This window comes from Oncorhynchus keta, chromosome 2, assembly GCF_023373465.1.
Source record: "Oncorhynchus keta strain PuntledgeMale-10-30-2019 chromosome 2, Oket_V2, whole genome shotgun sequence".
NCBI classification, from domain to species: Eukaryota; Metazoa; Chordata; class Actinopteri; order Salmoniformes; family Salmonidae; genus Oncorhynchus; species Oncorhynchus keta.
This window is the reverse complement of record NC_068422.1, coordinates 12,080,480-12,107,781: the sequence shown is the minus strand read 5'-3', so window position 1 is coordinate 12,107,781 and position 27,302 is coordinate 12,080,480. Positions and strand designations below refer to the sequence as shown.

The following is a 27,302-nucleotide window of genomic DNA, read 5'->3' as shown; positions in this document are numbered from 1 at the left end:
ATTAGCCACTCGTCACATGATCCTCACAAGGCACCCTGATTTTTTTCTCCTGCGCCATCTTCATATCTTTTTCCACATTTTGTTACGTTACAGACTTATTCTCAAATGGATTATACATTTTTTTCCCTCATCAATATATACACACAATAACCCATAATTACAAAGCTAAAACAGGTTTGTAGAATTTTTTTGCACATTTATTAAAAATATAAAACAGATCCCTTATTTACATTAGTATTCAGACCCTTTGCTATGAGACTGGAAATTGAGCTCTGGTGCATCCTGTTTACATTGGTCATCCTTGATGTTTCTACAACTTGATTGGCATGATTTGGAAAGGCTCACACACCTGTCTATACAAGGTCCCACAGTTGACAAGAATTGTCCATAGAGCTCCGGGACAGGATTGTAATCGAGGCACAGATCTGGGGAAGGGTACCAAAAAGTTCTGCAGCATTGACGGTCCCCAAGAACAGTGGCCTCCATCATTCTTGAATGGAACCACCAAGTTTCTTCCTAGAGCTGGCCACCCAGCCAATCGGAAGAGAAGGGCCTTGGTCAGGGAGGTGACCAAGAACCCGATGGTCACTCTGACAGAGCTCTAGAGTACCTCTGTGGGAGAACCTTCCAGAAGGACAACCATCTCTGCAGCACTCCACCAATCAGGCCTTTATGGTAGCTTGGCCAGACGGAACCACTCCTCAGTAAAAGGCACATGACAGCCTGATTGGAGTTTGCCAAAGGGTACCTAAAGGACTCTGACCATGAGAATCAAGATTCTCTGTTCTGATGAAACCAGGATTGAACTATTTAGCCTGAATGCCAAGCGTTACGTCTGTAGGAAACCTGTCACCATCCCTACGGTGAAGTATGTGGGTGGCAGCATCGTGTTGTGGGGGTGTTTTTCAGCAACAGGGAATGGGAGACTAGTCAGGATCGAGGCAAAGATGAATGGCACAAAGTACAGGGAGATCCTTGATGAAAACCTGCTCAGGACCTCAGACTGGGCCAACGGTTCACCTTCTAACAGGACAACGGCCTTAAACACACAACCAAGACAACGCAGTAGTGGCTTCAGGACAAGTCTCTGAATATCTTTGAGTGGCCCAGCCAGAGCCCGGGCTTGAACCGGATCGAACATCTCTGGTGCGACCTGAAAATAGCTGTGCAGCGACGCTCCCCATCCAACCTGACAGAGCTTGAGAGGATCTGCAGAGAAGAATGGGAGAAACTCTCCGAATACAGGTGTGCCAAGCTTGTAGCATAATATCCAAGAAGACTCGAGGCTGTAATTGCTGCCAAAGGTGCTTCAAAAGTACTGAGTAAAGGGTCTGTATACTTATGTAAATGTCATGAGTTAGATTTTTTAAAATATACATTTGCCAAAAAATCTAAACCTATTTTTGCTTTGTCATTATGGAGTTGTGTGTGGATTGATGAGGGGGAAAATAATTGTATCCATTTTAGAATAAGGCTGTAACGTAACAAATTGGAAAAAGTCAAGGGATCTGAATACTTTCTAAATGCACTGTATTTCAAGCCTCTCCACACAGAGAGTGCTGAGTTGAGTAGCTGTAGTTTCCCACATCTCTTCTCATAAGTGACTGCCTGAACCGGTTCTCATAGGTGTTTTATGTTGCGGTCTTTTATAATGGCCCAGTTATGTAAACATATTGTTCTGAGGGGGTTTAAATCAATAGCCTGATGTACCCTGAACCATAGATCCGGTGGCACCACATGTTATGTCAGTAAACAAGAAACACATGATTTTCCTGCCGTCCCCCACCCATCAAATATGCCCTAGCTTTGAATTGAAGTCTTTTCAGATTCTCTCAAAAATTGATTGTCAATTTCATCGTGCCTTCAAGTTGGACGCAGTCAAAAACAACTTTTCCTTAGACGACCTTCAGAGATTTATTCCCACTGGGTTATCTATCAGGCAACACTCCTTTTGTCATGTATTTGACCATTTCTTTCCCCTTCCCCTTTGCAGTGGTGCTGACCAGTGGGGACGGCATCGCCCTGCCCCAGAAGGTGCTGTTCCCAGCCGAGCAGCTCAGCCTGAAGTGGAACCAGGTCCACCGCATCGGATCAGGTCTCCAGAACCTGGGAAACACCTGCTTCCTCAACTCTGCTCTGCAGTGTCTCACCTATACCGCTCCCCTCACTAACTACATGCTGTCCCGGGAGCACTCTAAAACATGTATGTGGGTAATAGAACCAGGGGCTCTGTTACATTTTCATAGCAGGAGAAGGTTAGAAAGAGAAAGAAAATAAGTTATATTCGACAAACTGAGACTTCAGAAAGTATTCATACCACTTGATTTATTGCACGTTGTGTTACAGCCTGAATTCAAAATGGATTCATACATAAGGTACCACAGTTAACATGCATGTCAGAGCAGAAACTATACCATTAAGTCCAAGGAACTGTCTGTAGATCTGACATAGAATTGTGATGAGGCATACAGTACCAGTCAAAAGTTTGGGAACCTACTCATTCAAGGGTTTTTCTTTATTTTTACTATTTTCTACATTGTAGAATAATAGGGAAGACCTCAAAACTATGAATGCTGTGGTAGCCATGCTGGTTAAGTGTGCATTGAATTTTAAATAAATCACTGAGTGTCACCAGCAATGCACCATCACACCACCTCCATGCTTCATGGTGGGAACCACACATGTGGAGATCATCCGTTCACCTACGTCTCAAAGACACGACAGTTGGAGTTAAAAATCGCAAATTTGGACTCATCAGACCAAAGGACAGATTTCCACGTGTTTAATGTCCATTGCTCGTGTTTCTTGGCCCAAGCAAGTCTCTTCTTCCCATTAATGCCCTTTTAGTGGTTTCTTTTCAGCAATTCGACCATGAAGGCTTGATTCACGCAGTCTCCTCTGAACAGTTGATGTTGAGATGTGTGTGTTACTGAGCTCTGTGAAACATTTTATTTGGGCTGCAATCTGAGGTGCAGTTAACTCTAATAAACTTATCCTCTGCAGCAGAGGCAACTCTGGGTCTTCCTTTTCTGTGGGGGTCCTCATGAGACCCAGTTTCATCATAGCGCTTGATGGCTTTTGTGGCTGCATTTGAAGTAACTTTCAAAGTTCTTGAAATTTTCCAGATTGACTGACCTTAAAGTAATGTAATGATGGACTGTCATTTCTCTTTGCTTATTTGAGCTGTTCTTGCCATAATATGGGCTTGGTCTTTTACCAAATAGGGATATCTTCTGTATACAAACCCTACCTTGTCACACCACAACTGACTCATGCATTAAGAAGGAAAGGCACACCTGTTAATTGAAATGCATTCCAGGTGACTACCTTGAAGCTGGTTGAGAGAATGCCAAGAGTGTGCAAAGCTGTTAAGGCAAAGGGTGGCTATTTGAATAATCTCAAATGTATAATATTTTATTTGTTTAACACTTTTTTGGTTACGATATGATTCCATATGTGTTATTTCATAGTTGAGGTCTTCACTATTATTCTACAATGTAAAGAAAGAAAAACCCTTGAATGAGCAGGTGTGTCCAAACTTTTGACGGGTACTATATATCTGGGGAAGGGTATAAAACAATTTGAGTGTTGAATGTTTCCAAGAGCACAGTGGTCTCCATCATTGGGAATTTAAAAAAATATGGAACTATACAGACTCTGCCTAGAGCTGGCCGTCCGGCCGAACTGAGCAACCAGGCAAGAAGGACCTTGGTCAGGGAGGTGACCAAGAACCCAATGACCACTCTGACAAAATTACATTTACATTTAAACTACACAGTTCCTTGGCTGAGATGGGAGAACCTGCCAGAAGGACAACAGTCTCTACATGACAACACACCTGGAGTGTGCAACCGAGATCATAAGACAAAAGATTCTGTGGTCTGATGAGACAAAAATTGAACTATTTGGCCTGAATACAAAGCGCTATGTCTGGAGAAAACCAGGCACAGCTCATCACCTGTCTAACACCATCCCTACTATGAAGCATGGTGGTGGCAGCATCATGCTATGGTGATGCTATTCAGTGACTGGGAGACTGGTAAGGATAGCGGGAACAATGAATGGCGCCAAATACAGGCAAATCCTTTACTGAGAACCTGCTTCAGAGTGCAAACGACCTCAGACTGGGGGCGAAGATTTACATTCCAACAGTACAATAACCACAAGCAGACAGCCAAAGCAATGCTCAAATGTTTTCAGAACAAGAGTTTGAAAATCATTGATTGGCCCAGCCAAAGCGTAGACTTGAATCCTATTAAATCTGGAAAGACTTGAGGGTTGCCGTTCCCCATCTAACTTAACATAGCTTGAGAACATTTGCGAGAAAATCCCAAAAGTTGATCAACATATTCAAGATGACTCAAAGCTGTAATCGCCACCAAAGGTGCTTCTCCAAAGTATTGACTCAGGGGTGCGAAGATTTATGTAAATTCAAAATTTTTTCTATTTAATTTTCAATAAATTTGCTACAAATTCAAGAACCATGTTAACTTTTTATTATGGAGTATTGTGTGTAAATGAGAGAAATCAAATGAATCCATTTTGAATTCGGGCTGTAACATAATGAGGAGTAAGTCAAGGGGTGTGAATACTTTCTGGGCACTGTATGTTGGTTGTTTGCTTAAAGAGATACTTGGGGTTTTGGAAATTTGTGATGGGGTAAAAAAAAAAAAAAATACATATCGGGATATTATTTTTACGATATATTTGACATATTTTCGCTAGTTGGCTGTACCTGCACCAAGACTCTATGGTATAAACTTTAATTGCGCTAATGATAGTTCGCATCGGCTCACAAAACTACTTCTAACTTCCTTCATGCCGTTTATCTGACTCCGGGGAAGTAGATAAAAGGGCTTCATTGCCAAAATCCCAAAGTATCCCTTTAAAGGCCAAGTGCAGTCAACTATTTATGTGTTTTATATACATTTCCACCCTAAAAGTTGGAATAATACTGTGAAAATTATGATATTGCCCTTTAAGTCTAAGAGCTGTTTGAAAAGACTGCCTGAAATTTCAGCCTGTTTTGGTGGGATGGAGTTTTGGCCTGCCTGGTGACAACACCAGGTGGTAAATTAGTTAATAGACCAATAAGAAAGAGTTCCAAACCTCTTTGCCAGTAACAGCTAGTTTTTCTCTCCCCACTCAGATCACTCCCAGACAATCCTAGCAAAATTCTTGCTTGAGAAATAGATTTTTGTTAAGCTATTTTGATTGTTTTCAATTAAACTGGTAAAGAAAAATCACATTAAGGTACTTAATTGTTACCCAGAAATGATAAATGATTTAATATTGAGACCTTTAAATGCGTTGTACCTTTTAATACCTATTACCTGATTGACCGTCATCTGTGTTGATGTTCAGGTCATGAGCCTGGGTTCTGTATGATGTGCACAATGCAGAATCACATCACCCAGGTCTTCGCCAACTCTGGGAATGTCATCAAGCCCATCGGAGTCCTCAACGAGCTCAAACGTAAGTAGTGTTTACTTGGAATCAGAGGGGGAAACCCTTTAGCACAAAGTTGAAAGGAAAGTCTTTGTTCAGGCGTGTTGAAAGCCATTACAACTAAATAACATGTCCGGAAAATACTTTTTCCCTTCAAAAATGGAAGGAGAGTTGGGACTGCATCACAGGTGCAGAATTCTGGGAAACCTAGTCAGCAAAATAGTTTTCCCTCCAAAAAAAAGAGTTGATGCTGTCATTTTTGTAGGGAAAACTGACAGGGTCAAAGTCTATTTATTGAGTCTTCCTCCCCACCTCTGTATAACACCTGTGCAGGGATTGCAAAGCATTTCCGCTTTGGCAGCCAAGAGGATGCCCATGAGTTCCTGCGGTACACAGTGGACGCTATGCAAAAGTCCTGCCTGCCTCTAAACAAGTAGGTGTTACACTGAAATCAGTGTTCAGCCACTAGGAAGCACTGTTCTGGACTTGCATCTGACCCACATTCACATATAGCACAGAGCGAGACATGATCAATATATCATGTTTTAGTGACCATCTCCTATACACCAGGGACCCCTAACTGACTTTACGATCCCCCTCCCGTGTAGTGGAAGGCTATTCTGCCCCTCAACAGGTTGCCTCTACCCTTAGCAATTACCTTTGCTCTATTTCCTCAGATGTCTGTTGCTCCTCAAAGGGCTGTCCCAATGACAAATTAAATTAAGGCTATCTTGATTTATATGATCCTGTGTATACGCATAAAGGTAATTTCCCTTAAGGCTATTGGGAGTCACTGATAAGCATCTTTAACCATTTTATGTTTACTTTTACAACAGATTGGACAGGCAAACGCAAGCAACCAGTTTCATCCATCAAGTCTTTGGAGGGTATTTACGGTCCAGAGGTAGGCTTATTGGTGTAATCTTTAAATGTCTCACTTACTGAAGCTGATATGAGAGTTGCTTGCCCTTTGAGGTATTAGACTAGGTTCAGTTGAAGTCAGAGGTTTACATACACCTTAGCCAAATACATTTAAACTCAAATTTTCACAATTCCTGACATTTAATCCTTGTAAAAGATTCCCTGTCTTAGGATCACCACTTTCTTTTAAGAATGTGATTATTATTTTTTTTTTCACCTTCGTTTAACCAGGTAGGCTAGTTGAGAACAAGTTCTCATTTGCAACTGCGACCTGGCCAAGATAAAGCATAGCAGTGTGAACAGACAACAGAGTTACACATGGAGTAAACAATTAACAAGTCAATAACACAGTAGAGAAAAAATGGGCAGTCTATATACAATGTGTGCAAAAGGCATGAGGAGGTAGGCGAATAATTACAATTTTGCAGATTAACACTGGAGTGATAAATGATCAGATGATCATGTACAGGTAGAGATATTGGTGTGCAAAAGAGCAGAAAAGTAAATAAATAAAAACTGTGGGGATGAGGTAGGTGAAAATGGGTGGGCTATTTACCAATAGACTATGTACAGCTGCAGCGATCGGTTAGCTGCTCAGATAGCTGATGTTTGAAGTTGGTGAGGGAGATAAGTCTCCAACTTCAGCGATTTTTGCAATTCGTTCCAGTCACAGGCAGCAGAGTACTGGAACGAAAGGCGGCCGAATGAGTTGTTGGCTTTAGGGATGATCAGTGAGATACACCTGCTGGAGCGCGTGCTACGTATGGGTGTTGCCATCGTGACCAGTGAACTGAGATAAGGCGGAGCTTTACCTAGCATGGCCTTGTAGATGACCTGGAGCCAGTGGGTCTGGCGACGAATATGTAGCGAGGGCCAGCCGACTAGAGCATACAAGTCGCAGTGGTGGGTGGTATAAGGTGCTTTAGTGACGAAACGGATGGCACTGTGATAAACTGCATCCAGTTTACTGAGTAGAGTGTTGGAAGCAATTTTGTAGATGACATCGCCGAAGTCGAGGATCAGTAGGATAGTCAGTTTTACTAGGGTAAGCTTGGCAGCGTGAGTGAATGAGGCTTTGTTGCGGAATAGAAAGCCGACTCTTGATTTGATTTTCGATTGGAGATGTTTGATATGAGTCTGGAAGGAGAGTTTACAGTCTAGCCAGACACCTAGATACTTATAAATGTCCACATATTCAAGGTTGGAACCATCCAGGGTGGTGATGCGGAAGGCATGGCCAGCCGTTGAGAAATGCTTGTTGAAGTTTTCGATAATCATGGATTTATCGGTGGTGACCGTGTTACCTAGCCTCAGTGCAGTGGGCAGCTGGGAGGAGGTGCTCTTGTTCTCCATGGACTTCAATGTCCCAGAACTTTTTGGAGTTGGAGCTACAGGATGCAAACTTCTGCCTGAAGAAGCTGGCCTTAGCTTTCCTGACTATTGGTTCCTGACTTCCTGAACAGTTGCATATCGCGGGGACTATTCGATGCTATTGCAGTCCGCCACAGGATGTTTTTGTGCTGGTCGAGGGCAGTCAGGTCTGGAGTGAACCAAGGGCTGTATCTGTTCTTAGTTCTGCATTTTTTGAACGGAGCATGCTTATCTAAATTGGTGAGGAAGTTACTTTTAAAGAATGACCAGGCATCCTCAACTGACGGGATGAGGTCAATGTCCTTCAAGGATACCCGGGCCAGGTCGATTAGAAAGGCCTGCTCACAGAAGTGTTTTAGGGAGCGTTTGACAGTGATGAGGGGTGGTCGTTTGACTGCGGCTCCGTAGCAGATACAGGCAATGAGGCAGTGATCGCTGAGATCCTGGTTGAAGACAGCGGAGGTGTATTTGGAGGGCCAGTTGGTCAGGATGACGTCTGAGGGTGCCCTTGCTTACAGAGTTAGGGTTGTACCTGGTGGGTTCCTTGATGATTTGTGTGAGATTGAGGGCATCTTGCTTAGATTGTAGGACTGCCGGGGTGTTAAGCATATCCCAGTTTAGGTCACCTAACAGAACAAACTCTGAAGCTAGATGGGGGAAATCAATTCACAAATGGTGTTCAGGGCACAGCTGGGAGCTGAGGGGGGTTCGGTAGCAGGCGGCAACAGTGAGAGACTTTTTTCTGGAGAGAGTCATTTTCAAAATTAGTAGTGAAATGTCAGAATAATAGTAGTGATTTATTTGAGCTTTTATTTATTTCATCACATTCCCAGTGGGTCAGAAGTTTACATACTCAATTAGTATTTGGTAGCATTGCCTTTAAATTGTTGAACTTGGGTCAAATGTTTTGGGTAGCCTTCCACAAGCTTCCCACAATAAGTTGGGTGAATTGACTCATTCCTCCTGACAGAGCTGGTGTAACTGAGTCAGGTTTGTAAGGCCTCCTTGCTCACACACGCAGTTCTGCCCACATATCTTTTATAGCATTGAGGTCAGGGCTTTGTGATGGCCACTCCAATACCTTGACTTTGTTGTCCTTAAGCCATCTTTCCACAACTTTAAAAGTATGCTTGGGGTCATTTTCCTTTTGTAAGACCCATTTGCGACCAAGCTTTAACTTCCTGACTGATGTCTTGAGATGTTGCTTCAATATATTCACATAATTTTCCTTCCTCATGATGCCATTTATTTTGTGAAGTGCACCAGTCCCTCCTGCAGAAAAGCACCCCACAACATGATACTGCCACCCCCGTGCTTCATGGTTGGGAGGGTGTTCTTCAGCGTGCAAGTGTCCCCCTTTTCCCTTGTTCTACTGTGGATATAGATACTTTTGTACCCGTTTCCTCCAGAATCTTCACAAGGTCCTTTGCTGTTGTTCTGGGATTGATTTGCACTTTTCGCACCAAAGTACATTCATCTCTAGGAGACCGAACACGTCTCCTTCCTGAGCGGTATGACGGCTGCGTGGTCCCATGGTGTTTATACTTGCGTACTATTGTTTGTACAGATGAACGTGGTACCTTCAGGCGTTTGGAAATTGCTCCCGAGGATGAACCAGACTTGTGAAGGTCTACCATTTTTTCTGAGGTCTTTGCTGATTTCTTTCGATTTTCCCATGATGTCAAGCAAAGAGGCACTGAGTTTGAAGGTAGGCCTTGAATAACATCCACAGGTACACCTCCAATTGACTCAATTAGCTTATCAGAAGCCTCTATATCCATGACATAATTTTATGGAATTGTCCAAGCTGTTTAAAGGCACAGTCAACTTAGTGTATGTAAACTTCTGACCCACTAGAATTGTGATACAGTGAATTAATAAGTGAAATAATCCGTCTGTAAACAATTGTTGGAAAAATGACTTGTCATGCACAAAGTAGATATCCTAACCAACTTGCCAAACTATAGTTTGTTATCAAGAAATTTGTGGAGTGGTTGAAAAGCGAGTTAATGACTCCAACCTAAGTGTATGTAAACTTCAACTGTATCTGTAAAGCACTGTGACAACTGCTGAATAAGTTTGATTTCTATACTTTCTCGCTGTGTCTTGTACACCATTAAAACATTCGATGACTGCCATTTGTTAATAGGTAAGATGATCTAATTGTGTATGTTTTTTTACAGTAAAATGTTTCAACTGCAAAGCAGTCTCTGACACGTTTGACCCTTATTTGGATGTTGCTTTGGAAATAAAGGTAACGGTGAACTGCCTTTCATGCTGCACAAAGGGGGAACCTGTCAAACCATTGTGTCTTGCTAAGAATGCATCATTGACAACTGTCACCCGTGTTACCTTTCAGACTGCTCCCAGTATCACAAAGGCTCTGGAACAGTTTGTTAAGCCTGAGCAGCTAGATGGAGAGAATGCCTACAGATGCGCTAAGTGAGTAGATCTGGATTAATTTATTGTTCATCTCAGCAAAATGCTGCCTAAACCAGTGTTGTTATTGTTCATCTCAGTAGAGCTGCCTAAACCAGTGTTATTATTGTTCATCTCAGTATAGAGCTGCCTAAACCAGTGTTATTATTGTTCATCTCAGTATAGAGCTGCCTAAACCAGTGTTGTTATTGTTCATCTCAGTATAGAGCTGCCTAAACCAGTGTTATTATTGTTCATCTCAGTATAGAGCTGCCTAAACCAGTGTTATTATTGTTCATCTCAGTATAGAGCTGCCTAAACCAGTGTTATTATTGTTCATCTCAGTATAGAGCTGCCTAAACCAGTGTTATTATTGTTCATCTCAGTATAGAGCTGCCTAAACCAGTGTTATTATTGTTCATCTCAGTATAGAGCTGCCTAAACCAGTGTTATTATTGTTAATCTCATTATAGAGCTGCCTAAACCAGTGTTATTGTTGTTCATCTCAGTATAGAGCTGCCTAAACCAGTGTTATTGTTGTTCATCTCAGTATAGAGCTGCCTAAACCAGTGTTATTATTGTTCATCTCAGTATAGAGCTGCCTAAACCAGTGTTATTATTGTTCATCTCAGTATAGAGCTGCCTAAACCAGTGTTATTATTGTTCATCTCAGTATAGAGCTGCCTAAACCAGTGTTATTATTGTTCATCTCAGTATAGAGCTGCCTAAACCAGTGTTGTTATTGTTCATCTCAGTATAGAGCTGCCTAAACCAGTGTTGTTATTGTTCATCTCAGTATAGAGCTGCCTAAACCAGTGTTATTATTGTTCATCTCAGTATAGAGCTGCCTAAACCAGTGTTGTTATTGTTCATCTCAGTATAGAGCTGCCTAAACCAGTGTTGTTATTGTTCATCTCAGTATAGAGCTGCCTAAACCAGTGTTATTATTGTTCATCTCAGTATAGAGCTGCCTAAACCAGTGTTGTTATTGTTCATCTCAGTATAGAGCTGCCTAAACCAGTGTTGTTATTGTTCATCTCAGTATAGAGCTGCCTAAACCAGTGTTGTTATTGTTCATCTCAGTATAGAGCTGCCTAAACCAGTGTTGTTATTGTTCATCTCAGTATAGAGCTGCCTAAACCAGTGTTATTATTGTTCATCTCAGTATAGAGCTGCCTAAACCAGTGTTGTTATTGTTCATCTCAGTATAGAGCTGCCTAAACCAGTGTTGTTATTGTTCATCTCAGTATAGAGCTGCCTAAACCAGTGTTGTTATTGTTCATCTCAGTATAGAGCTGCCTAAACCAGTGTTGTTATTGTTCATCTCAGTATAGAGCTGCCTAAACCAGTGTTGTTATTGTTCATCTCAGTATAGAGCTGCCTAAACCAGTGTTGTTATTGTTCATCTCAGTATAGAGCTGCCTAAACCAGTGTTATTGTTGTTCATCTCAGTATAGAGCTGCCTAAACCAGTGTTATTGTTGTTCATCTCAGTATAGAGCTGCCTAAACCAGTGTTATTGTTGTTCATCTCAGTATAGAGCTGCCTAAACCAGTGTTATTGTTGTTCATCTCAGTATAGAGCTGCCTAAACCAGTGTTATTGTTGTTCATCTCAGTATAGAGCTGCCTAAACCAGTGTTATTGTTGTTCATCTCAGTATAGAGCTGCCTAAACCAGTGTTGTTATTGTTCATCTCAGTATAGAGCTGCCTAAACCAGTGTTATTATTGTTCATCTCAGTATAGAGCTGCCTAAACCAGTGTTGTTATTGTTCATCTCAGTATAGAGCTGCCTAAACCAGTGTTATTATTGTTCATCTCAGTATAGAGCTGCCTAAACCAGTGTTGTTATTGTTCATCTCAGTATAGAGCTGCCTAAACCAGTGTTGTTATTGTTCATCTCAGTATAGAGAGCTGCCTAAACCAGTGTTATTATTGTTCATCTCAGTATAGAGCTGCCTAAACCAGTGTTGTTATTGTTCATCTCAGTATAGAGCTGCCTAAACCAGTGTTGTTATTGTTCATCTCAGTATAGAGCTGCCTAAACCAGTGTTGTTATTGTTCATCTCAGTATAGAGCTGCCTAAACCAGTGTTGTTATTGTTCATCTCAGTATAGAGCTGCCTAAACCAGTGTTGTTATTGTTCATCTCAGTATAGAGCTGCCTAAACCAGTGTTATTGTTGTTCATCTCAGTATAGAGCTGCCTAAACCAGTGTTATTGTTGTTCATCTCAGTATAGAGCTGCCTAAACCAGTGTTGTTATTGTTCATCTCAGTATAGAGCTGCCTAAACCAGTGTTGTTATTGTTCATCTCAGTATAGAGCTGCCTAAACCAGTGTTATTGTTGTTCATCTCAGTATAGAGCTGCCTAAACCAGTGTTATTGTTGTTCATCTCAGTATAGAGCTGCCTAAACCAGTGTTATTGTTGTTCATCTCAGTATAGAGCTGCCTAAACCAGTGTTATTGTTGTTCATCTCAGTATAGTATAGAGCTGCCTAAACCAGTGTTATTGTTGTTCATCTCAGTATAGAGCTGCCTAAACCAGTGTTATTGTTGTTCATCTCAGTATAGAGCTGCCTAAACCAGTGTTATTGTTGTTCATCTCAGTATAGAGCTGCCTAAACCAGTGTTATTGTTGTTCATCTCAGTATAGAGCTGCCTAAACCAGTGTTGTTGTTGTTCATCTCAGTATAGAGCTGCCTAAACCAGTGTTATTGTTGTTCATCTCAGTATAGAGCTGCCTAAACCAGTGTTGTTATTGTTCATCTCAGTATAGAGCTGCCTAAACCAGTGTTATTGTTGTTCATCTCAGTATAGAGCTGCCTAAACCAGTGTTGTTATTGTTCATCTCAGTATAGAGCTGCCTAAACCAGTGTTATTGTTGTTCATCTCAGTATAGAGCTGCCTAAACCAGTGTTGTTATTGTTCATCTCAGTATAGAGCTGCCTAAACCAGTGTTGTTATTGTTCATCTCAGTATAGAGCTGCCTAAACCAGTGTTGTTATTGTTCATCTCAGTATAGAGCTGCCTAAACCAGTGTTGTTATTGTTCATCTCAGTATAGAGCTGCCTAAACCAGTGTTGTTATTGTTCATCTCAGTATAGAGCTGCCTAAACCAGTGTTGTTATTGTTCATCTCAGTATAGAGCTGCCTAAACCAGTGTTGTTATTGTTCATCTCAGTATAGAGCTGCCTAAACCAGTGTTGTTATTGTTCATCTCAGTATAGAGCTGCCTAAACCAGTGTTGTTATTGTTCATCTCAGTATAGAGCTGCCTAAACCAGTGTTGTTATTGTTCATCTCAGTATAGAGCTGCCTAAACCAGAGTTGTTATTGTTCATCTCAGTATAGAGCTGCCTAAACCAGTGTTGTTATTGTTCATCTCAGTATAGAGCTGCCTAAACCAGTGTTGTTATTGTTCATCTCAGTATAGAGCTGCCTAAACCAGTGTTGTTATTGTTCATCTCAGTATAGAGCTGCCTAAACCAGTGTTATTGTTGTTCATCTCAGTATAGAGCTGCCTAAACCAGTGTTATTGCGACCCAATTCTGCATGTTTTGTTTTTGGTATTTCTAACTGATCTGTCTGTGCAGGTGTAAGAAGATGGTTCCAGCCTCTAAGAGATTCACCATCCACCGCAGCGCTAATGTGCTCACCATCTCACTGAAGCGATTCGCCAACTACAACGGGGGCAAGATCGCTAAGGTAAGACATCAGGAAACATGGTCAGTGACAGCAAAATGTACATGGAAATCCTTTTTTTTTTTTTACAGATCTTTATCTAGATTTCCACTGCCATTGCCTGTTTCTCTCCTTTAGGACGTAAGGTATGCTGAGTGCCTAGACCTGCGTCCCTTCATGTCGCAGTCCCTCGGCGAGCCCCAGGTCTACGTGCTCTATGCTGTCCTGGTGCACTCTGGCTTCAGCTGCCACGCTGGACACTACTACTGCTACGTCAAAGTAAGCACTAATATACAGTGCATTCCGAAAGTATTCAGACCCCTGGACTTTTCCCACATTTTATTACGTTACAGCCCTTTTCCAAAATAGATTTTTACTCCATCTACATACAATAATGACAAAGCAAAAAAATCTGTTTTTATTTGTAACACCTTTATCTACATAATTATTCAGAACCTTTGCTATGAGACTCGAAGTTGAGCTCTGGTGCATCCTGTTTCCATTGATCATTTTATTTTATCTTTATTTAACTAGGCAAGTCATTAAGAACACATTCTTATTTAAAATGACGGCCCACAACGGCCAAAGACGCTAGGCCAATTGTGCGCTGCCCTATAGGACTCCCAATCACGGCTGGTTGTGATACAACCTGTATTTGAACCAGTGTAGTTACACTTCTAGGAGCCCCATCATCCTTGATGTTTCTACAACTTCGTTGGAGCCCACCTGGGGTAAGTTCAATTGATTGGACATGATTTGGAAAGGCACACACCTGTCCATATAAGCTCCCACAGTTGACAGTGCATGTCAGAGCAAAAACAAAGGCATGAGGTCGAAGGATTGTGTTGAGGCACTGATCTGGGAAAGGTTAACAAAACATTTCTGCAGCATTGAAGGTCCCCAAGAACACAGTGGCCTCATCATTCTTAGATGGAAAAAGTTTGTAACCACCAAGACCCTTTCTAAAGCTGGCCGCCCGGCCAAACTGCGCAATCGGGGGAGAAGGGACTTGGTCAGGGGAGGTGACCAAGAACCCGATGGTCACCCTGACAGAGCTCCAGAGTTCCTCTGTGAAGATGGGGGAACCTTCCCGATGGACAACCATCTCTGCAGCACTCCACCAATCAGGCCTTTATGGTAGAGTGGCCAGATGGAAGCCACTCCTCATTAAAGGGCACATGACAGCCTGCTTGGAGTTTGCCAAAAGGCACCGAAAAGACTCAGACAATGAGAAACAAGATTCTCTGGTCTGATGAAACCAAGATTGAACTCTTTGGCCTGAATGCCAAGCGTCACATCTGGAGGAAACCTGGCAACATCCCTACGGTGAAGCATGGTGGTGGCAGCATCATGCTGTGGGGATGTTTTTCAGCAGCAGGGACTGGGAGACTAGTCAGGATCAAGGGAAAGATGAACAGAGCAAAGTACAGAGAGATCCTTGATGAAAACCTGCTATAGAGCGCTCAGGACCTCAGACTGGGGCGATGGTTCACCTTCCAACAAGACAACGACCCTAAGCACACAGACAAGACGATGCAGGAATGACTTCAGGACAAGTCTCTGAATGTCCTTGAGTGACCCAGCCAGAGCCCGGATCGAACATCTCTGGAGAGGCCTGAAAATAGAGTAAGGCTGTAACGTAACAAAGATGAAAAAGGGAATTGGTTTGAATACTTTCCCGAATGCACTGTATTTTAGGGCTTCCTAAAATACACCATGTTGGGGTAAGCCCTAACATCTAACCTAATATATTACTACTGCTACTTCAAGATAAGCTCCAATATTGACAGAAATCACTAGTGGGACGGTTCTCGAACAATCAATGAAAGAAAGCTTAACGACGACAACCCAAACCCCCATGTGAATAATCCTCTCACCCTTTCTATGTAAGCCAGATGTTTGATTAGTCGTCTATAAAGGATTATGTTCATACTTACGTATGTCAGTGTGATGCATGTTTTATAAATCTCTCTCTTTCAGGCTAGCAATGGCCAGTGGTACCAGTTGAATGACTCCTCTGTGTTGGTCAGTGACATCAGGTCAGTCCTCAACCAGCAGGCTTATGTTCTCTTCTACATCAGGTGAGTAGCTCCCATTCATGTCAACCAAGGGGAGCCTTGTTTGAATGGTGTAAAATATTGGCATGTTAAAGTATTGTGTTGGACCACGCAACAGTTCTGTGCAGGTTGTTTTCCCTTTGTGGTTGAGCTTTTTGATCTGTGATGGGTGCTGCCTGTTCTGGCCACCAGGTCACCTGATCTGAAGAATGGAGGGGACTACAATCACACGTGCCGGACCGCGGGGCCCCTCGGCCAGTTGTCCCCCCGCCCCATTCTCACACCCCGGGTCAACATTGGGCCACGACACACCAGCACTGGTTTCATAGGGCCACAGCTGCCCCCACACATGGCCAAGGTACAGCCTAAACACACCAGCTTTTGCACAATCATCTGTTCAGAGGCAAGATGTTTAGTAAGAGCCTGTAACCAATGTGTCCCCTCCCCTCACAGAACATCTTTCACGTCAATGGGAACAGCTCGCTAAGGGACTACCCCTCTGGCTCTAAGCCCAGCACCAGCAGTGACAACAGCATGGGCAAGACTAGCTACAGCCCGCTCGCCACCTCTTCCTCCCATCCTCTCAACCGTCCCACAGGCATCCCTGACCCTGCCAAGCGCCAGAAGCTCTCCTTCTTCATCGGTCAGGGCAAACAGATCCGCCCCTCATCATCCTCTTATGCCCAGCCGCCCTCTTCGTCACAGTCTACATCAGACATGTCTACGCCCCGGGATCCTCGCATTAATGGCACTCCCTCCGTTAACAGAAACGGTCACGGGGCGTCGTTCCTGGTGCCGTACGGCCAGGAGTCGTCTGAGGAGTCGGACCAGGAGGGAGGCAGTGGTCTGGGGAACGGCACGGCTCAGCCTCACGTTAACGGGAGGAAGGGAGAGACAGTCTACGGCCCCGTCCCCAGAGTGCTGACCCTCAAGACCAACGGCATCGGTAATGGCCAGGCTACCATGCACCGTAACGGGACCAACAGCTTCTCCAAACTCAGTCAGAACGGACACCACAACATCAAACACCCTGAGAAGGTACCTATACTCAGTCGACACACATTTTAAATACTTTACTGAACTCCACAAATCACATCACCTGTGTACTCATTATGTGTGTCTGTTGTTGTGCAGATCCACGGTAACGGTCATGCGATGTCGCCCGGTTTGGGTTCCAGCATGTCTAATGGGGCGGAGGCTCACCACAGTGGCCCAAGGTGAGCGTGATCAAATTCTCTTCTTTTGATCCACGTTGCTTGATGATTTGAAGATCCAGTAATTCATGAAAATGTCATATTTTTCTACAGCAAAGAGGTGTATTGCACCACCGCTAGCCAGGCCAGCACCTCTCAAGCCCTGCACAGTGCCGACATCGACAGCCGCCTCTCCCTCACCCCAGAGAAAAAGGCTAAAACTCACTCTGGCCCCCTCCCTCACCACGCACCATCAACCACTGCTAAACCTCCATCCACATTGGCTGATGTTGGAGCTAAACCACTTACCGATGCCTTGAGGGAATCCAGCTCCAACCCTGGGGTCTTATTCCTCCAGCCCACCCCCCGCTGCCTCAGTACCCCAGTCCTCTCCGGACCTGGCCTGGGAGCCACAAAAGATCTTGGAGCCCCACACAGGGGATCTGGGGAGGACGTCAGGGAGACCCAGAACAGCCCAGCTGTAGGGCTGGATGGAAAGCCCAGCTCCAGAGATGGAAGAGACCAGATGTACTCTTCCGATCGGGATAAGGAGAAAGGCGGGTTGAACTCTTCCGATCGGGATAAGGAGAAAGGCGGGTTGGACTCTTCCGATCGGGATAAGGAGAAAGGCGGGTTGGACTCTTCCGATCGGGATAAGGAGAAAGGCGGGTTGGACTCTTCCGATCGGGATAAGGAGAAAGGCGGGTTGGACTCTTCCGATCGGGATAAGGAGAAAGGCGGGTTGGACTCTTCCGATCGGGATAAGGAGAAAGGCGGGTTGGACTCTTCCGATCGGGATAAGGAGAAAGGCGGGTTGGACTCTTCCGATCGGGATAAGGAGAAAGGCGGGTTGGACTCTTCCGATCGGGATAAGGAGAAAGGCGGGTTGGACTCTTCCGATCGGGATAAGGAGAAAGGCGGGTTGGACTCTTCCGATCGGGATAAGGAGAAAGGCGGGTTGGACTCTTCCGATCGGGATAAGGAGAAAGGCAGACTACATTCTTCGGACTGCGATAGGGATCGAGACCGGCTGTACTCTTCTGACCGGGATAAAGACGGAGAAGGGGATAGGTACCACTGGGACAGGAGCCGTGAACGCAACCGGGACCATGACTCAGACCACTACCGGCACCGGCGAGACCACCGAGACAGAGACCACCATCGGTCATACCGGGACCGCTCGCTCAGCCGGGACAGACACCGGAACTGGGAGTCTGAGGCATTCCTCTCACAGCGACGCTATCACCCCAGAGAGAGGGACAGGGACCGCTGTCACCACCATTACCACCACAGAACGAGTAAGGACAGGAATAGGGACAGGAGGGAGCACAGCCACCACAGCCTCCCACACAGAGAGGAGCCTCATGGACGCTCAAGGTGGAGGGATGAAGGTAAAGAGAGGTGTTACTACCCTTCACAGGAGACCCCTCTGCCCACCCCACTGAGCTCCAGCACTAAGCCCAGTCAGCCCCTCCCAGCCCTTTCCCCAGCCCTGGTGAAACGATCCGAGCCTCACAGAGAGGAGAGAAAGGACAGCTCTGAGGAGCGTCAGGCCAAGAAACCCAAGAAGAGCAAGAAGAAGAAGTCCAAGGACAGAGAGAGGCACAGAGATAATAGGTAAGGCAGTCTTTAAGCCTCCACAATGAGACACTGTCAGATAAAGTAACAACTGATCTATATTACCTCTGACCTGGGTGTTCTTTCTTCCAGGACCTTTGACGTGAATTCCTCTGACAGGGCAGCCGACGGCAGCAGTTCCTCCAAACACAACAAAAGTAGGAGGTACGACACTGACACGGAGGATGAGAAGTCAGGGGGTGAGATCCACTCTACCCAGAGTCCCGAGGGGCACCGTGACCCCAATGCCCCCCTGGAGGGTCGCAGGGCAAGCAGCAGCGACGATGAGAGGGCGAGCAAGAAGCGACGTTACCAGGACAACAGATACCCTAAGAAACGCCATCGCGCTGATGACAACGACCGCTCCTTCTCCTCTCGTGATGGATCACCAACAGCAGCTCCTCAAAACGCATCGCACTGCCACTTCAACGAACACACAGGTAATAAAACAAGCAGATGTGGTTTCTATAGGTGGTTGTTTCTCAGTTTGTCACTCTATCATTTTGACCATAATGTTTTGTTGTAGGTAATGGCTTAGGTCAACCCAATGGAAACTCCCACGAATGTTCTACTAATGGACTGTACAATGACCTTAGACAGTAGATTTTCTCTGTTCGACCAGAGACGCAGAACAATGTAAGTATCTTTCCTTTGCCTCTGTCTTACTCTCAGAATCTCTATGCTGGACTGTGCATGGTTATGAGTGGAAAACCAGGAGCCGGTTTCAACTCATCTTGATTGTGTAAAGAATGATGGGACTGTCTGCAAACCTGACATCTTTCCCTCTCATTGCAGACTTGGAATACTTTAAATATCAACCTTTATATAAAAGTGAAATTCAACAGCAACAGGAATGTCATCCCGAATATTTGAACGTGGTGCTGTATTATTGGGAATATACTGTATTTTTACCACATGAGAAATTAACATTCTACTAGATTCTTTTTTTAAATAGATTTTTTTCAACTTCACTCGTCACTCAATGTACATTTGTGATAAATAATTAACAAAAGAATAAGCTGCACAGTGGAAGACTCAGGACTTTGTTCAAACGAGACGTATTCCTCCTCGGAGAACTGATCAACTGGTTAAATAATCCAAAAAGAGGAAGACGAATAGTTTTCTTGCCTAGGAGATGACCTGTTTGGTATGACATCAGTTGGCTGCAAGTTTGTCACCATTATCTGTATAGGTGGAGGTATAAAACCTCTCTCTGATGGAGGGAAATGTTATTGAGTGAGTAGTGTCTGAAGGAGCTGGCCTGGTGTGACTACGTGTGCACTTAACACAACTCCACCTTCCCTGGAGACTTCTGGACAGCTCTTTGTTACTTTCGAAAGCCTAAGATAGTCTCCCTCCCTCTGCATCTTGCTCTCACTGAGATGTCCAATTATTTTAACTTGTTATTCAAGCATTAAAAAAAGCTGAAAAATAATCATGTTCTCTTATGGCTTTGGACCTGTGTTTCTGCTTTAAAAAAAAGTTTTCTAGCGTCCATAAGAAATACTGTGAATTACATTTTGAACTGTACTATCAGTTTACATAAGTCCTGTATCAGGAATAGTTTTGTTTTAGAGAATTACCACGATGTAATTTAGACCTTGTTCTAAATTGACTCAAGTCAGTGAAATAGTTAGAATGGTTTGCTTGGTTTTTTTTTACCTAAAAAGACAAAATGGTCATGTTAACATATTTTTAGTTCTACAATAAGCATGTCAAATGTATACATTGTACAGGGTATATAAAAAGGCGTAAATACATTTGCTAATGTCAAAGTAACTCATCTTACTTTGTTTACACACATTGTTGGAGAGAAAGCTGTTGATTGACTGGGCATGTACACACCGATGGGAATAGTGTCCGCCTTTGTATTGGACAGATGAAGTCCGTTCTCTGAATTTTGGTAAAAGATTTAGCATATGAGCGATTGTTTAATTGATTGCTTTTAAGATCGTCAGATACGACTGTTAGCCTTGAATCCAGAGTGTTTCAACAGTCTTAAGGTCATTTTTCTTATTGTTTCCAGGTTACACAATGACAGTGAGGGAGTTCAAACCAGGACGTGGGTACATGTCAGTGACACAGGAGAATATCTGAACATTTTATCTTGTTTAAAATCCTCAACAGTTCAAAGGCTCCTGCAACGCTGAGAATCATGTGAACTTTTACCCAACTTGGATCTGTCAGTCTCACCCTGGGGCGTTGTAGATCCAAACCTTGAGGCGCTCTTCAGTCTGGATTACTGAAGTGTTACAGATTGCACGATAGAAATGGAAAAGGTCATTTCCGATTGAGCCGATATACGTGTTCACCGTACATGCAGTCACCACTAACGCAGGAACGTTGCCTTTAAATTTCAATCATGACGCTGAACTAGAGTCAGAGCCCCAAGTGAGGAGTTGTTTCACCTTGTCACCTTCCCATGTGAAACCCAGCTGGCTTGGCTGTTACGTCATTTTCTGTTTACCTTAGAAATATGAAGAATCTTTTTTTCCCTCCATTTGCTCTGAGGAGTTGGATTTCAGGGTTTCTTCCACTGCAGTATGTACTCTTAAATGCTCAACTTTAAGCAGGTATAGGCTAGCCATACAACTTTTACATGCTACAGAAACACAAATTATAAACATGTACAGTGTACACACAATGTAAAGATGAAAAAAACATTTTTGTAATTAGAGAAAATATGGAGAGAAAAAAAAGATTTATAGCGGTGGACTTTGAATCAATACATAAACTAGCTTTAGAAAACTGTCCCACAAACATGACAATGTATTATAGCTCTAAGACAAAATGCATCCTTCACCATAGAGATATCTATCTGGCATGGGCATCTCATTGTTAAACAGAAATTGAAAAAAAAAAAAAAAAAACATCCCTATTGTATTAGTGTCAATCGTTTCAGGGGTGGAAAATCAGACCAGCCGATTCATAAATTTAGGGTCTTCTGACATTGAAATCACTCAACTCACCCACTAGAGGGCAACAATATCCATGTTTCTTTGAGCATGCTGATGTGGCTGACGAAAGCTCAGTCTGTGTGGGGACATTGGGTAAGCACAGACCATGCGATTTCTCATTGTGTCCTCAATACTGTACATTCACACTTCATAGAATTTACAGTTGTGTGAATTGTATTCACACATACAACATGTCCTTCTGTAGCACAGTTGGTAGAGCATGGCGCTTGTAACGCCAGGGTTCGATTCCCGGGACCACCCATACGTAGAATGTATGCACACATGACTGTAAGTCGCTTTGGATAAAAGCGTCTGCTAAATGGCATATATATTTGAAAAGAAACTGATGACCAAAATATCAAGTGCCCTTCCCCATCTTGTCCTTTATCCATGCTGATGAAGTGGAGAGGTGTAGCATCCAAAGTCAATTCCCCACGACATCTGGATCCCCTTACCCTGGTCTCTGCCGTGGCCGCGCAGCCATGTGTCCTGTCCCTGGGCTGAGTGAAAGAGGTCTCCTGGACAGACTGGGGTCTATGCTGGTGTCACTGATGATGGGGAGGATGTGGCCAGGCACTCCTCCTCACTTCTTATTGGCTATTCTCCGCTTCCTGGTTGCCAGCATGTCATAGAAAGGATCCCTGCTGATGCTTGCTCTGCAGAAAGAAGAGATTGGTTATGAAAAATAGACAATGGTTGTGTATTACAGTAGCCTATGTACGTCTTCATGAGCAGGCGGGGGAATCCCAGCTTTACTACATTCAGTATCAGCACAGTTCACATTTTAACCTACATTGTTGTCAAAGAAAAACATGGCATTGCAGCATTCTGCTCTGACAGAGGACCTCAAAAGAGCTGTAACACAATCAAGTGGTTTCTTATTTGTATTTATTATGGATCCCCATTAGTTCCTGCCAAGACAGCAGATACTCCTCCTGGGGTTTATTATGGATGCCCATTAGTTCCTGCCAAGACAGCAGCTACTATTCTTGGAGTCCAGCAAAATGAAAGCTGGTTATACATTCACAACACACTAAGTGTGTGCCCCCAGGCCCCTACTCTACTACCACATATCTACAAAATCCATGGGTACGTGTATAGTGCGTATGTTATCGTGTGATGGTATGCATGTGTCTATGTTTGTGTTGCTTCACAGTTCCCGCTGTTCCAAAAGGTGTATTTGTATCTGTTATTTTTTAAATCTAATTTTACTGCTGGCATGAGTTACTTGATGTGGAATAGAGTTCCATGTAGTCATGGCTCTATGTAGTACTGTGCACCTCCCAAATTCAGTTCTGGACATGGGAACTGTGAAGAGCCCTCCTGTGGCATGTCTTGTGGGGTATGCATGGGTGTCCGAGCTGTGCGCCAGTAGTTCAAACAGACCTCGGTGTATTCAACATGACAATACCTCACATAAATACAAGTTAATTCAATCCCTCCTTCACTTTGAGCCAAGAGAGATTGACATGCATATTATTCATGTTAGCTCTCTGTGTACATCCAAGGGCCAGCCGTGCTGCCCTGTTCTGAGCCAATTGACATTTTCCCAAGTCTCTCTTTGTGGCACCTGACCAGTTGTCACAAAATAAGAGTCTGTAGGACCTGCCTTGTTGATAGTGAGTAGTGTTTTATTATAGACAGACTGCTCCCTATCTTAGCTACTGTTGTATCAATAGGACCATGACAGTTTACCATCCAGGGTTACTCCAAGCAGTTTAGTCATCTCAACTTGCTCAATCACCACCTTATTCATTACACGATTTAGTCAAGGTTTAGGGTTAGTGAATGATTTGTCCCAAATATAAAGCTTTTAGTTTTTGAAATTAGTAGGAGTAACTTATTATTTTTTCACCCATTCTGAAACTAACTGCAGCTCTTTGTTAAGTGTTGCAGTGATTTCAGTCGCTGTAGTAGCTGACGTATAGTGTTGAGTCATCCGCATACATAGACACACTCAAAGCAAGTGGCATGTCATTAGTAAAAATTGAAAAAAGTTGACAGGGCAACAGGTGTGTTCTTTGGTACATTAGTGCAGACTGTCTAGACTATAATACACCCATATTGTCTCTTGGAGACTGCAGAGGGGAAACCCATAGAGGTCCAAGCCTTGCATCCAATGGGACTGTAATAGGGCTAAGTAATTCACTGCTTTCCTGGCAGTAGGAACACAGGACATGCTGGGATGGCCTTTCGGTGTGTGTATCATGCTGACCACAGGGGAGACTGAAGCTGACTCAGAGTACAGAGAGGGTGTATGTATGTGAGGTAAAGCAACCCAGGTCTGGCCTCTTCTGCACAGTCTGACAGCTACAACACAATGAAGAGGCCTATAAAGTTGACCTACAGCTGAGATTTCATACAGGGCTGGTATGGACTAGGATTGGCACTGGTTTCCCAATTCTCCCACTGTAAACTCATTTTCCAACACCCCATCTAAAGTTATGATAATTGCAGAACTAAAGTTGACATAATCATCATGTTCCCCTGTGTATTGCATCCACTTCATCCAAACAAGGTTGCCAGTAAGGTTGTGGCACGAGCAGAAAAATCTATTCTGTTGGTTCTAATGGCAACCCAGCGTTCAATCCTAATGGTGTTTCTATATCTTCATGCCTGATGAGAGCATCATCTAATATGATTTCACAGCAGATATTGATCATTGGAAAGCTGAGCTGAGAGGAGCAATGATCAATCACCCTTTGGGTCCAATTTAACAGAGCACTTTCATCATTCCTTCTCTCCTTAACTAAACAGCAGTAGTGCCTGATAAATAGTGTGGATTTTGCGAAAACACGAAGAGAAACAAATTGAGACTGAATGCTAGAAAGAGAGAGTGTAGCATGTGTGTTCTAGCGCTCCTGCCTACAGGACACTACAGGGCTTTATCAAACAAACACATTTAACCTCCAGAGAGCTCAGATCAACTCTGAGCCCAGTCTTGTCTACCGCACACTGAGAAAGTGAGCCTCTCAGCCATATGGGTTAGTCTGTCACACAGTTACATCAAAGAGTTCACACATGGTCATGGTGCTTTGTGTGAAGACCAACCCATCTTCAAAGAAGTGTCAGTAGATACATACATATTGGTTTAATCCTAGCTTTGCCATTGAATCGTTGAGATTCACTGGTGTCTCCTAGCAGATGACTATGGGCTTTGGACCCTGGTGAGTAATATCTGTTGTGTTTACATAGGGGTAAAACTCCCAAAACCTTAGGTGGGTTACAGACAAAAACATACTTGATGGATTTGATCCACTCCTCCTTCTCCTCTGTGGTGGGCGCTGATATCCTGTACACTGTGTGGTTGCCCTCGACGACCCGGCCGTCCGCCTCAGTCTTACACGCCTTGATCAACAAACCCTTGTGGTTGGGGTTGTAGAGCTCGAAACAGTTCTGATTGGACGACAGCGTCCAAAAGAGAGAGAGGTGAGTACAGAACTAGTTACAGTGAAGACAAATAATCAGTTACGTTGAAGAGGGACAGTTAGTCCTGTTGAAGAGTGTTACGTTGAAGAGGGACAGTTAGTCCTGTTGAAGAGTGTTACGTTGAAGAGGGACAGTTAGTCATGTTGAAGAGTGTTACGTTGAAGAGGGACAGTTAGTCCTGTTGAAGAGTGTTACAGTGAAGAAGAACAGTTAGTCCTGTTGAAGAGTGTTACAGTGAAGCGGAACAGTTAGTCCTGTTGAAGAGTGTTACAGTGAAGCGGAACAGTTAGTCCTGTTGAAGAGTGTTACAGTGAAGCGGAACAGTTAGTCCTGTTGAAGAGTGTTACAGTGAAGCGGAACAGTTAGTCCTGTTGAAGAGTGTTACAGTGAAGCGGAACAGTTAGTCCTGTTGAAGAGTGTTACAGTGAAGCGGAACAGTTAGTCCTGTTGAAGAGTTACAGTGAAGCGGAACAGTTAGTCCCGTTGAAGAGGGACAGTTCGTCCTGTTGAAGAGTGTTACAGTGAAGAGGGACAGTTAGTCCCGGTGAAGAGGGACTAGAAGTGTTCAGTGCTTATTAGTCCTTTCTTAGAAAGTGTTTCAGTATATTTTGAGGAACTTACAGGTTTCCTGGGCTCATCCACCTCTCTTATACTGAGGTTCTCCAAAGGAATGATCCCACGAGGTTCCTTGTCCTGCAGACGTGAAGAACACATTCATTTATTTAATATGTAGCCACACAGCATATACTTACAGGCCAATTGTTTTGTGCTGCTGGTTGAATAACTAAAACACACATTTGTAATGTGTGTTTTATTCACACAAGTGTGTATAAATCAGCAATATTCGGATAATATTATATTGTATGAGGAAGTTACTGAAGGGAGAAGTAACCCAATCCTACAGTGGGTTTCTATTGTGTCTGGGGGCTGAGTAGACCTTGAACAGAACAGCCCGTTCTTTCTCTTAATGAGAGAACACAGCAGGGAGGGGACACGTCCAGGGACTGGGTTCAATCCTGGTAGTGGGCTCTAAGCTGTGATGTGTTGGGGCTGTACTCTCATCAGTGTGTATAGGATAATGGGGGGGGTCTGGGCTAGGCCAGATGTGCAGCAGACCTCCCAGATGGTTCCATGCATCGTGTTAATTGCTGGACCATGGTGCATTTAGGTCAAAGGGCCAGGCTGCATCTGCTCTCATTGATAAAACCACACTAACTTACCGTTGTGTATTCAAAGTAGTACAGGCAGTTGTCAGTCAGAATGAACCACCGTCTCTTCCAGGTCTTCACTCTTCCACCTGTAGAGAAATATACCAGACATGTTGAGTAACAAGAGTTACATCCTCAAAGAGAGACATGTTGTGTAACAAACCACAGACAGAGAAGAGCCAATGGCCATGCAAGCGATGCAGTGCTGTCGGCTACACAGCCAATGAGGTGATACATTTCTATCTGCAATACTAACTGTAATGTATAGAGTTGACCTGATTCTCTATATTCTACATGACAATGATATCTGTTCTAGGCAAATCTATTTCACCCTCCTGAATAGACCCTAGCATGGCATGTGGATGTGAAACTCTTGGGCCTATACAATATTATGGGAAAGGCTTTAGATGGAGGTTGCTTAATGTCAACCTTTCAGCAACCAGCAAAGCCTTTCTCAGACTCATTTTAGTGCAAACTGCAACAGCAATTATGAAAATTTCCTTTGAGACTCAATGTTGAGACAGACAGACTAGCCTATAGCAAAGCCCTCAGACCTTAGGGTACTCTTCCTATCTGATTGGCAGTCTGTCCATTAGGCTGATTTAATCAGGGGCCCAATATCCCCCCTCCCGCCCCTCAGCCTCCCTAGAGGTCCCAAAGCAGTGCAGGTATTGCTTGTGAACAGTCAAAATGTGGGTTCAATTTAGGGAGAAATCCCAGAAATGAGGCCGGAGCTGGGGAGCATGGTTCATTGGTCAGGGGTGGCAATGCATTCAGACTGACATCACTGTATACCCAGCCCACTGCATAATAAAGACATTTGCCTCTTAAAAGTGATACATCTTAATTTTATTTCATTATTTTGCAGATATAAAGTGAAAAGAGAGGAACAATTACTCATTCTGCATTTCTGTAACACTAAGCGAGTTCACTGCAATGAGTTTACTTGTTTAAATTCCTGTTCAAGTACAAACAATCAATACAAAATGGGGATGTGGATACA

At 43.6% G+C, this 27,302-nt stretch overlaps 2 protein-coding genes across 8 annotated transcripts in view; one reads left to right on the top strand and one right to left on the bottom strand.

Annotated features, from left to right (window-relative positions):
- Positions 1-20,147, top strand: part of LOC118372938 (ubiquitin carboxyl-terminal hydrolase 42-like) — a 35,730-nt gene extending 15,583 nt beyond the window's left edge. For 3 of the 4 annotated variants that reach the window (XM_052471656.1, XM_052471650.1, XM_052471648.1), the window contains 16 exons: positions 1,994-2,203; positions 5,365-5,475; positions 5,782-5,881; positions 6,285-6,352; positions 9,924-9,994; positions 10,100-10,182; positions 13,751-13,862; positions 13,977-14,117; positions 15,819-15,919; positions 16,088-16,253; positions 16,349-16,933; positions 17,030-17,112; positions 17,203-18,705; positions 18,799-19,145; positions 19,232-19,341; positions 19,501-20,147. In XM_052471656.1, coding sequence (XP_052327616.1) covers positions 1,994-2,203; positions 5,365-5,475; positions 5,782-5,881; positions 6,285-6,352; positions 9,924-9,994; positions 10,100-10,182; positions 13,751-13,862; positions 13,977-14,117; positions 15,819-15,919; positions 16,088-16,253; positions 16,349-16,933; positions 17,030-17,112; positions 17,203-18,705; positions 18,799-19,145; positions 19,232-19,308 — 3,758 coding nt within the window. In that variant the 3' untranslated portion in view covers positions 19,309-19,341; positions 19,501-20,147. The remainder of the gene's footprint in view (positions 1-1,993; positions 2,204-5,364; positions 5,476-5,781; positions 5,882-6,284; positions 6,353-9,923; positions 9,995-10,099; positions 10,183-13,750; positions 13,863-13,976; positions 14,118-15,818; positions 15,920-16,087; positions 16,254-16,348; positions 16,934-17,029; positions 17,113-17,202; positions 18,706-18,798; positions 19,146-19,231; positions 19,342-19,500) is intronic. The other variant, XM_052471666.1, reaches the window with a different exon arrangement.
- A 237-nt stretch (positions 20,148-20,384) lies between these two features.
- LOC118372940 (cytohesin-3) overlaps positions 20,385-27,302 on the bottom strand; it is a 49,516-nt gene continuing 42,598 nt past the window's right edge. For all 4 annotated transcript variants that reach the window (XM_035758988.2, XM_035758990.2, XM_035758991.2 and 1 more), the window contains exons 10-13: positions 26,312-26,388; positions 25,713-25,784; positions 24,904-25,058; positions 20,385-22,318 (exon numbers count right to left, since the gene is read on the bottom strand). In XM_035758988.2, the coding sequence (XP_035614881.1) occupies positions 22,246-22,318; positions 24,904-25,058; positions 25,713-25,784; positions 26,312-26,388 (377 nt within the window). In that variant the 3' untranslated portion in view covers positions 20,385-22,245. The remainder of the gene's footprint in view (positions 22,319-24,903; positions 25,059-25,712; positions 25,785-26,311; positions 26,389-27,302) is intronic.